This window comes from Lycium ferocissimum, chromosome 11 (assembly GCF_029784015.1).
Source record: "Lycium ferocissimum isolate CSIRO_LF1 chromosome 11, AGI_CSIRO_Lferr_CH_V1, whole genome shotgun sequence".
Taxonomy (NCBI): Eukaryota; Viridiplantae; Streptophyta; class Magnoliopsida; order Solanales; family Solanaceae; genus Lycium; species Lycium ferocissimum.
The window spans coordinates 46,238,181-46,249,863 of NC_081352.1; the positions used below are offsets into that span (position 1 = coordinate 46,238,181).

The 11,683-nt window shown below is 34.7% G+C and overlaps 1 protein-coding gene across 1 annotated transcript; it reads right to left on the bottom strand.

Annotated features, from left to right (window-relative positions):
- Positions 1 to 938: 938 nt before the first annotated feature.
- On the bottom strand, positions 939 to 4,073 carry LOC132036100 (probable WRKY transcription factor 31). Its single transcript, XM_059426332.1, has 5 exons — positions 3,570 to 4,073; positions 3,365 to 3,466; positions 2,744 to 3,262; positions 2,523 to 2,636; positions 939 to 1,920 (listed from the first exon to the last, which is right to left on the bottom strand). Exons 1-5 carry the CDS (start codon positions 3,957 to 3,959, stop codon positions 1,177 to 1,179), a joined length of 1,869 nt encoding a protein of 622 aa, XP_059282315.1. The 5' UTR covers positions 3,960 to 4,073; the 3' UTR covers positions 939 to 1,176.
- Positions 4,074 to 11,683: the final 7,610 nt, after the last annotated feature.

Consider the following 11,683-nt stretch of genomic DNA (forward strand, 5'->3'; position numbering starts at 1 on the left):
GCTTCTATTTTCACGTGACTGATTTCACTTATAAAGACCTGTTACTTGTACTTATGGAGTGACCTAATAATGTAAATCATTTTTTGGATTATTAATTTTATAGAAGTTAAACTTATAAGATAACTGGTGCAGATGTTGCGTGTATAAAGTTTATGCAAAGAAGAAAAAAGAATCCATAAAAGATGTGTGTCAAACGTTTGATTTTGTCATCTTTAGGTAAGCACAAGGAAAATGGAGAATGAACGTTAAAAAAACTGACAACGGATTCAACATCAAAATGAAACTTGTCGTCTGGATATATATATATCCCCATTTAGTGAAATTTGTCATTTGTGGGTCATATATGAGAAAGGCATCCAAATAAGAGAAGCAACCAAATCTCTTTCTCACTAGTCTCTCTTTTGTTTCTTCTTTCTCCAATACATATATCACATACGTATTTCCATGTCAAACAAACTCCTTTAATTACTAACAACTTTGAGACGGTTTTATTGACTCTTCTCTTGACTACCATATGAATATGACTTGAAGACTCAGCCACTCCTTGCAATTCCAAGGATTGCAACATTTTACTAGTTAAGTTTTAATTTGTGTGACATAGTTTGAATTGACATGAAATTTTTAGAAAAAAATGAAGACTTTTTAAACATCCATGCTTGTGGTTATAAACTTTTGAACTCGACCTTAAACATGTTGTAATATTTATGTAGTTAAAGAAGAAGTGTAAAAATTGTTTCGAAATTAAGAAGTCATGTCTTTTCCGAACAGGCTATAAAGAAAAGTTTGTCACATAAACGACAAAGGATGGAGTAACTATTTCTCAATATCCTCACTTTATCACTTGCCTCCCTTTGTGTATTTTTTCGTATACTTAGTCGAGAAACAAATAAAATGACAAAATACAAATTTGAAGGAAGACAAGAAATGAATTTCAATCATTTCTTTTCTTTTCCTAGCAACATATTTTCTTGTATTGATAAGAAATCTTGAATTACATTATTCAGCCACAAAAAGAATGGAAAATATATGTTTTAATCCACCTATAAAAAATAAAAATATCTTATCAACTTGTATAGTAATCTAGTTTACCTGATTACTAATTAAGCAAAAAATAAATTTAAGAAAAAAAATTCTTTTTTAAAAGGAAAAACATGCAGCAAGAAGCTTGGCTAGCTATCAATTTGCTGGAAAACTTGAATTAGCCACTTTATTGTTGCCATTGCTTGTGTTATTATTGCCATTGCTGGTGACACTGCCATTATTGTTGTTGGCGACACTGCCATTATTGTTGTTGGCAGTCGTTGTGGTGGCTGTAGTATTGTTGACACCATTGTTCGATTGCCCGGGATTGCCAATAAGGGAAGTGATGGCTGCTGCTAATGCCGCTGTGAAATTAGGATCATTGGTGAGGGCGTTCACCGTGTCAGCCAGAGGATTGTGGTTCGATGGATTAATCGATGATTGCAACGTTGAATTATGTTGTCCTTCCAAATCTTGTGACAATTGGAGGCCAGAGAATTTTGATTGGTTATACAAAGCCTGGCCAAAAATCTGAGGCAAAAGTGCAGCTGGATTTGCTAGGATGTTATTGTGGGGTGAATTTGAGAATGGGACTTGAAATTGGTTAGGGGGTCTTGGGAATTGCAACGGGTTTGGGGATTGAGTTAGGTCCAATGTAACAGTAGGGAAAGGCGCCGAGGCTGAAATTGTGGCCATGCTAGAAGAGCAAGGAAGGAGAGTTCTCGCAAAGAAATTGGAATTCATTAGCCCATCTGCACTCGGCATAGAACCCGAGAGCAACATTCTTGCTGCTGAGGAAGTTGTTGAGGCCATTGCCATTGCTGCCGGAGGCAACGGATGGTTGTGAGTCCCTTCATAGGTTGTGATCAAGATTGTTCTGTCCTCTGCACATCTTTGAACCTGTCAATGCAGCAAAATCACTTCAGTCAAAAGATTCTCTTCTACCAATTCTTGCAACTCAAATTACCAAATGAAAATGCATAATGACCTTCTTTTTTCGTTTCATTCAGTATTCGTTGCTTACTAATCTGACTAATCCAGACATGCTCGAGTAGGCCTACTAAGGAAGGTAAAACGCTCTTTACTGAAAAATTCTTCATTTTTAGAGTTCGAATATGAGACTTCTGGTTGAAGGTATTAGAGACAACAACTATCATACCACACTCCTCAGTGGTGACTTTCATTGCTATTATAATATATACATTCATGATGTGAATTCCACAAGATATTTTCTACCAGGATTCTTTCTTGATTCTTTTAGAAAGAAAACAATTTTTTTTTTTTTTTTTTTTTGTATTTGATCAAGAAAGAGCAAATAGCAATAGCAATGTAACACCAACTAGTATTGACTATCAGTGTTGGGTATGAAGCGTACAGCTAACACATTGTTGTTAATTTAGAGGCTAAATTCACTAAGGTTCTGATCTTTGTGATTGACTAATATACTCTGAAAAAATCAGGAGTAAGTACAGAAATAAATTATTGGACAAACGAAAACATACCTGCTTCCGAACTGGGCAACCAGCTGCCATAGTGCACCGGTAATAAGCCCGAGGACACGGGTTTCCCTTCGCCATTTTCTGCCCATACTTTCGCCATTGGCAACCATCCGTGATCTGATTATACCACAAGAAAAAAAAAGAACCATCCATTAGTTTCCATCAAATAAATCTTTTAAACCCAAATAAATATATACATCCAATCCTGGAAGAAAAAATCGTACCATGGGAGCCTCTGATCGGGCCCTGACCGATACACGAGCCTTTCTCATGGTAGCCTCAGTAGCTTGTTGATCAGCAGGTTTATTAGAGCCATTGCCACCAAGTCTTGGAATTTTATTAGGACCCCAACCAGGTGACCCTTTTTCAGGACTATCTTCTCTTCCTGATTCCATATTATTCGTTGGTGATCGTGATTTTTCCCTGCCACTTCGTCCCTCTGACGAAGACAGGGAAGCCTCTTCTGCCTCAGAACCAGCTAGGCCAAGATCCATGAATTGCCTAGGCACCATTTGTCCATGACCATTTTGATTATTGAGGTTGTGTTGCTGTTTGATCACTTCTTCAGTACTTTTCCCATCATGTTGACCATTTTCTTGATTTTGTTGTTGTTGTTGTTGCTGCATCATATTCATCATATGCACCTGCAGGGTACTGTAATTGTTTGTCACCTGATTTAACATGTCCCTTAAACGTCGATTTTCGCCGTTCATCCTTTCCAATTCAGCCTGAAGAACTGCTAGCTGAAAAAAAGAGTGTCCAAAATTCAAGTTATGTTAATATAGCTAAATTACCAAATATAGTCATGAATACTGTAATTAGTGAGTGATCTTAATTACACTTACCTCACTCTTGGTTCTTTTATCTTCAGAATTATTAGGGGATAAGCCATCCTCCACTATGGACTGATCACTATAAGTGTTTGCAGTGAGAAGATGCAAACCAGTCTATACAATAATTGGATCAAAATTCAGTACAGAGGTAGTTTAAAATTCACTAAACTGATAAAAAGAAAATAAAAACTTTTTTTGGTAAAAGTAGTAAGCTTACATTAATGCTAAAATCCAATTCAGGAGGAGGGGTGTTGGATTCTTTCCTCTCAGTGTCGTTTGCAGTATTTGCTGTTGTTTCCGCAGAATTACCATCTTTTTTATCAGCAAAAAAGTCCATTTCATCAATGACGGGTCTATTCTGGACCTCTTCTTCTTGATCATGATGAGTAGTGGAGCAGTTAAGGTTCACTGGGAATTGAATAGTAGATGGTGGTGACCTGTTCTTGAATTGTGAGTCCATTGATGATGATAAAAAAGGTTCAATCTTGAAAAACTTGTTATGAGAAAATTGTTGGTGGGGTTCAAGAAAAGAATTGAGGACAGTGGGTATTGGAAGGAAGTTTTTGATGGGATCCGGATCAAAGGAGAGTCCACTACCTTTGGCCATATATGTATGAAGAGAAAGAAGAATTACGAAAACAGAAAGGGAGAGAGAAATGGGCTAAGTGAGAAGAAAGGAGAGCAATGGACTCGGCTAATAAATAGGGGAAGTTGAGACTTTAGACTTGAGACTAGGGAAGGAAGACCAAATACTAGGTAGGGGATGGGGTGGGGTGGGGTGGGGGGTTTTGTGGAAGTAAATAAGAGTTGAGTTTCTAGATTTGTTTGAACTTTTAAGAGAAATTGATGGGATTTGATTTTTCTGAAAATTAGACAACGAGTAGTAAAGAATTTGGAAGAAGGGATATCAAGTGTCCCCACTTGAAAATTGAGCTGTCAAAGATGGGACCCACCTAGGGTTTAGTGGGGTCCATGCTAAAGAAAATTTGAGCTCATGAAAATTAATCATCTATAAGCACATTTTTATTGTTGCTTCGGACTTGCCTAGTGCGTTATATCTTTTTTGTGGTTTTTGAGTTAATGCACATAGATTATCTAGTGCGCATCAAATGATAGGAATCTAAAAAAAAAAAAAAAAACTCCATTTTATTCGTGATAAAATGAAGTATAGATTAATAAATCATAATTCAATGATAATAATTTGCATGAAATGAAGTATATTTTTTATTTAATTTTTTTAAAAAATTGTTTTTTTATTACATAGGAAGGGGTAGGGGAAGGAGAAATGGGAAAGGGGATTACAATGTGGGGATTCGAACCCTTACCAACAAGGTGAGAGTTCAGGTAGCCAACCAACTGAGCTACTAGATCCCTACATGAAATGAAGTATCATATATGTGCTGAATTGAATTAAACAATAGTGTAGCCAGATTTTCTTTTGAATAAATGTTTATGCGAGAAATTTACTCCAGTCACGTTGAATGCTTCTATTCTTTGCTAAAAGTACTAATACTATTTCAAATGTATAGAAAATAGCATTTATTACAATTTCAAATGTATGGAAAATAGCATTTACTTCTCTTTACTTTGTTATAATCTTCACTCTAGTTGAAAATATTGTGAATTTTTTAAGCAAAAGAACGACACTGACTGATTTTTTTTTTGGTCAAAATAGAAAGTGAGAACCTGAAATTGACCAGTTCAAAAAATTCACCGCCCCTATAGGTCCGGCATTTGCTCGTGATGATTTTGGGCCTTCTTTTGGATGCATTAGAGTCAACCGATTTCAGAGACCGGCCCACTTTATGACGACTTGTGGGCCCATTGTTGCCACGTAGGACTTTTATTTTTTGGCTTACCCCACACCTTGACTTCTTCACTTCTCAGTTGTCATATGAATTGAAATCTTCCAATAATGAAAGTTCAAAGAAAATGAAGTGATTTTACTTGGTAAATGACGTTATAACTATGTGGTAAGTTTTGCTGGTCTCCTCTATATTCATGGACAAGATCTAAGTTTGTGGCTTGTAAACTAGTTACGAGATGTGAACAATACGTAAATTAAGGTAAAACCATCCAAACATGATAAGAACGTGCTTCTAATCACGCAATTTTATATGTTATGTATATATTTGTCTATTTAAAGGAAAAGTGTTGTGTTAATATATACTTGATGGTGTTATATACAAATGAAATATGAAATATCGAGAAAAAAAAGAGGAAGATCAAGGGTGGAATAATTTTTTATAATCGGTGTGAACACATTCACCTTCTTCCAGTTCAAAGTACTTATATTATCACTAAAAGAAATTCTAAAACATATATAATCAGACGAATTTGTTCACACTTCACACCCATTGTCAGAAAAGAATAATTGATGCAGTATATTCTACAATCACACCCATTATCATTAGATCTAATGTACGTCATTTGAAAAAATAAGGAGGAAATTTCATGATCTAGCTAGCTAACTGGTATTCTATTATGATATATAGAGACATATATGAATTATATCCTCCCTCCGTCCCATAATAAGTATCATCTTAGTCAAAACACGCATATTAAGAAATCAATAATGCAATGTGAAATTTACTAAATTACCCCTATATAGTAAAAATAAATTATTTTTTCTCTTAATTAGAGTATGCACAAGTAGTAAACCTTTTGACATTGGGAATCCAACAATACCAAGTTACAATGTGGTTCTTCCACTCATCATTTAGATGTTACTTTAAATTGTCATATGGGATAAATTACTTTAAATTGTCATATGAAATAAATTTTTTTGGCTAAGGTACACTTATTATGGGACGAAAGGTGTAGTTGATATGAGTGAAATATATATAGAAAGTAAAGTGAAAAAAAAAAAGAGATAGAAACAAGATGGAAGATTAGGGTTTGTTCCCATAGGTTTAGCTAATAACTATAGCTACTCTAAAGTATTGTAAAGTTGGGTAATAGGGATATAGTTCAGGATACTGATTAATTATAAAAGCTGGTCCAATCTATAGGTATTTTTCAACAATGGAAACCAATTAAATGAGTATTCAATTGACCTGAAAAAATTAAAGGGGGCATGCAGAAGAGTATTTATGCGTAGCTTATTAAAAAAAAGAAATTAGGTCCCATGGTCCCAACTTAGCGTCGCCCGCCATGCATGACTGAAACTTTCTGCACTCGAAAATATTAATTTGGTTTAGCTTTTCCACAATTTAGTGTCTATTGATCAGAGGCGAAGCTAAATTTTAGTTTATGAATTTTAAGTCACTTGCTTATTGGTTCTTAAAAGATTATTTATACATATCAAATGTATGTTTTTAACATGAATCAAAAGGCTTGAGCTAAAATTATTGAGTTTTGTCGAATCCGTAGTTAAAATTGTCGGTTCGTCATGGAGTTTCACCCATAAAATTTAAAACTCCATAGAATGCATATGTTTCAATTATAGAGGCTGAAAATTTAAACAAATAGGATCGAGCACATATCATCACTCATCAGTGCTAAATAGTGAATACAAAGTTAACCAAAATCCGCGAAGAGTATAGCTTGAAAATTTTAAGGGACTCTACGGTTTTGAAAAAAGGAGTAGCGACATTGAACAAGAAGCAATTTTCAAATAGGAAAAGGGTAAAAAATACTCCTAATGTATATGAAATGGCTTAAAATTTCCCTACTTTCACCGATTGGACCATAATTGTCCTTAACGTTAAATTTAACCTTAAATATGCCCCTCCTTATAACAGAGAATCTGATGTGCATTGTGCATTTTTTAAATAAATATGTGACATTGATCATTTGTTGGTCCACATGTAATTAGACTAAACATGTTCACAACCCGACCCATTATTCTAAATCCTGTCTTCCTCAAATTGAAAGCCTTAATCAGAGACTACATTGCTGGTGATGACTCATAATCATCAATAAGCAGCTGTTTTGGGTCTTTATTGAATAGGAAGTTAATAAAGTGGTAATAATATTGGGTCTTGACTTTTGAAGGAGCAGTTGATAGGACTGATTTTCTAATTGAGAAGCTGGGGAATTAGTAATATTGCAACTATTGTGAGAATAGAAGAGGAAAATAGTGTAGCCATTGTTTGCACAAGCTAGGAAAAGATTGAAAGAAGCAAGTAAAAACTTAGAGCATTTTTACCGTTCATGCATATTGAGATCTTCATCTTGTTGGTGAGGGTTCGATTTTCTACCTTTATAATCTCCTCCCCAGTTTCTCCTTTCCCTATCCCTATATAATTAAAGGAAAACGCTAAGGAGAATTATGGTTCAATAGGTGAAAGAAGAACAATTTAAAGCTATTTTTAATACGTTAAATGCATATTTGACCTTTTTCCATTTTCAAATTTATCTGCCTTAGCTTTTGGGTTGCTTGACCAAAAATCTACAGTACCTTTTATTGCTACAGTTTCCTCCTTTTTTCCTGCGTCAATGAAGAAAATATAGATCCCGTGAAGGGACGGTTCCTTTCTTTTCATTGAAGTTTGAATCAGGTCAAAAAGTGCAGTGGCTATTTTTTCCGTCTCCTGTCATGCATGGACTTTGTAAAATGTTATTTTATCTTCTTATCCCATTCCCTCTACTCTCTATGGTTAGGTTCTTTCTATAATTCTCTGGCTTTGTCTAACAACGTGACGTGTTATAAAAGCTATACATAGCAAAATTCTTCCAGTGTAATCGATTGAAGATGCAAACCTTTCCACGTTTTAGAACAGATTCGACACACACAAACAAACAAACAAAAAAGTAAATACACAGTTCAATGTTCTCTTATCTAATGCAAAAATAAGTGTTCTTTCTGTTTCACTTGATGTGACACAGTTATTTGAAGAGTTAAAAGGAAGCTTTTTCTTATCATAAAATAATTTTAAATATTTTAAATTGTTAATTATTATAATTTATAAAACTATTTAAATATATGTATTTTATTAAAAATCTGAATCTGAATTCACGTGGAAAATTAAAGAATTTGATTATTAGACCTCGAATTCTGCATCATGTCACATATAGTGATATGGAAGGAATAATGGAGTAGTTATTATAACTTCAGGAATTGTGACCAGGTGGCTGTAAGGTCACAATTTAAAGCTATGTGTAACGAGAGTACCGAAGTCCACAGATGTTTGATTTTAGAATCACCATTTAGTTATATTTGTAGTTCGTAAAAATTTACAAGCTAAGTCTACTCACTTTGGGATAAATTTAAATGTGCGGTATCTGAATTTCAAGCACTAAAGTCTAGTCATTTTTGCCTGAATTTTATGCACATATGGCTCAACAATTTTTGCATGAACCCTTGTTTAATGTGTCTGAATTCAGCTATTTTCACCTGCAATTCAACCATTTTTATCTAAGATCAGCCATGGTTAACTTCAAATTTGTGTACACTTAGACTTCGTCAAGCCTAGATTTAGATATAAACCATACGTCTGAAATGATAGATGTGGACAATTTTAGTACATGTTACAAAAAATAACGGTGTTCAAATAAAATACCCATGAAACTTTTACCCAGTCTGAATCCAATAACCTCTGATTAAATTTGTAAGAACATGTAAATAAGCATACATGACTTGCTTTGAGTTTAATCCTATTATAGAGTTCAAAAAAGAAGAGTGAATTCCCGTATGATCAATCTGCTTCGGCTTATTTTTGACTGAAATTGAAGGAAAAGCTTGAAGAAGAAAAAAAGAAAAAAAAACAAACAAAAGGAGAGAAAAAAGGAGCAGAAAGAAGAGCGGTTTTGGATTTTTTTTATGTATAGTGCTGGTCCATATTATCTTAAGAAAAGAAAAATATATTTTTCTTGTTCATTCTTATTGCTTCGTGAAGCCACTTTTAGGAAGAATCACGATTACTTGGATGACATTTTGCAGTCAACACTTTAGACAAAATATGGAAAGAGGAAAAAAAGGGACAAATCAAATTAAGGTCCAACAAGTAAGGGTCCCAAAGTACAAACAAAACGGAGATCTAAAGCCAAATATATGGTACTGCTAAATTAAAATTATTATATATACGTGGGAATGGAAATCAAAACGTGACTCAATTATATATTCCTTTTGTGTGGAGATCTTTACATTTGCTTTTGGAACTTTTATCATACTTTCGTGTGAGACCTGAAGGTACTTTCTATCATGAAATGATCGTATTTATATTAGTTTAATATTATTACCGCAAAATTGTGGCTATAAATTAAACCTCGTGTAGTTAAGCCGAGTCTTAATTATGAGATTTACTGTTGGGTTAAGGAGCATTTTTAATATTGCAAAATATTATTGTTAAAATGCCTTATTACTCCTACACGTTGTGATCATATATAAAAGTGGCTGAAGTGGGATCATTTGTTAGTAGACATTATTGGCTGAAGTGGGATCATTTCTTAGTAGCCATTATTGGCTGAAGTGGGATCATTAGAGCTAGACAATGGCAATTATTTCTCTCGTAACATTTGTTCCCATACGTATCATCCAATTCATTATAAGGATGACTTTTTCTTCTATAAATAGAAGTCACCCTTTCTCTTTGTGGAGTATAAGAGAGAAAAATACTTTGGAGAGTTCTTAAAAGAGTGAGGAAAATAAAAGAGAGATGAATTAGTTGAAGAAAGGTGTTATTCTTTGTGGAGCTTTAGACTCAACTTCTTGTCCAGAGTTTGTTGAGTTATACGACGTGATCGGGCTGTTGTATCCTGGAGGGGACAAGTCAGAAAGAATACTGCTGGACCGGTAAAGATTTGCTGCAGTGGGCTTGAATCTCCTTAAAGAAAGTAAGATATCCGCACCTCAGCTGAAGACATTTTTTATTTTATTTTTCAATTGTAATTTTATTATTATTGTATTATCACCAACAATTTTAAGGAGATTCATATGGCTACAATTGAAAAAATCCGCGGATGTCAAAGTGGGAGATCTTAACAAGCCATTTCGGTTCAACGTATTTTAAGAGATGGAAGGGTAAAGTACTTTTCTACTTAAGTCTTCTCAATGTTTCTTATGTGTTAACTGAGAAGAATCCAAACAAAGTAGATAACTCTTCCATGAATGATGAAGCACTTATATCTCTTCAAGAAAAAATTGAAAAGTACGATGAGGATTCTTACAAGTGTTGGTATTATCTACTAAATTGTCTATCAGATAATTTTTATGATTATTATGATAGAACTTACTCTACTGCAAAGAAAATTTGGAAAGCATTGCAGAGTAAATATGATATCGAGGAGGCTGGAGCAAAAAAATATGTTGCAAGTAGATTTTTTCGTTTCCAAATGGTGGACAACAAATCAGTGGTAGACCAAGCTCAAGATTTTATAATGATCGTTGGAGAGCTAAGTCGCTAAGGTCTGAGGAGATAAAAATTGGAGATAACTTTATTGTTTGTGGCATAATAGATAAACTTCCACCTTCATGGAAGGAATTTCAAAAAACTATGCGCCACAAACAAAAGGAAACTTCGCTTGAGACGTTGATTATGCGAATCCGCATGGAAGAAGAGGCAAGGGGCCAAGATGCACTTTTGCAAACGGAAGAGAGCAACTTACAACCCGTCACAAATAAGGTAAATTTAGTTACTTCTAATAATGCTGCTCCTAATGTTAACAAAAATACCTCTATGAAGCCTAAGAAGAAAATATTCAAGAAAAATAATGGTAGACCTCCCAAGAAAAATAATGGTGGTAAAAACCAAGCACAAAATCAACAAGCACAAAATGGAGGACAATGCTTTGTCTTTGGCAAGAGTGGGCATATTGCTCGATTTGGCAAGTTTCGGAAACATGGTCCTATACCTCAGGCGAACGTTACTGAAGAGCCACTTGTGGCGATGATGACAAACATAAATATGGTTGAAAATGTTGATGGATTGTCACAGGGGTACCCGGAGCTGACTACCGAGCACCTCTCATTAAGCTAATCATCGTACTTAACCTGAACATATATAATCTCCAAAGCAACCCATATCTATATACATAAGCCCTCACGGCTACAAAAATGATATACACAAGTACAACGTGATCATTGTGGGACACCAATAACCCACACGTACGTATCTACGAGCCTCTACTAGAGTACTAGACATAAAGACGGGACAAGACCCCGTCGTGCCCAAAATATATATACACAAAAGAATATGATCATAAGTAGCAGCTCCGGAATAATGGAGTGCCTCTGTGAATCTGCTGATAAGCTCCTACGGATCCGCACCGTCTCCCTGTCTACCTGTGGGCATGAACACAACGTCCAAAAAGAAAGGACGTCAGTACGAACATTGTACTGAGTATGTAAGGCATGAATAGTACTGGCATAATAAAGAAATCACGAAGCAT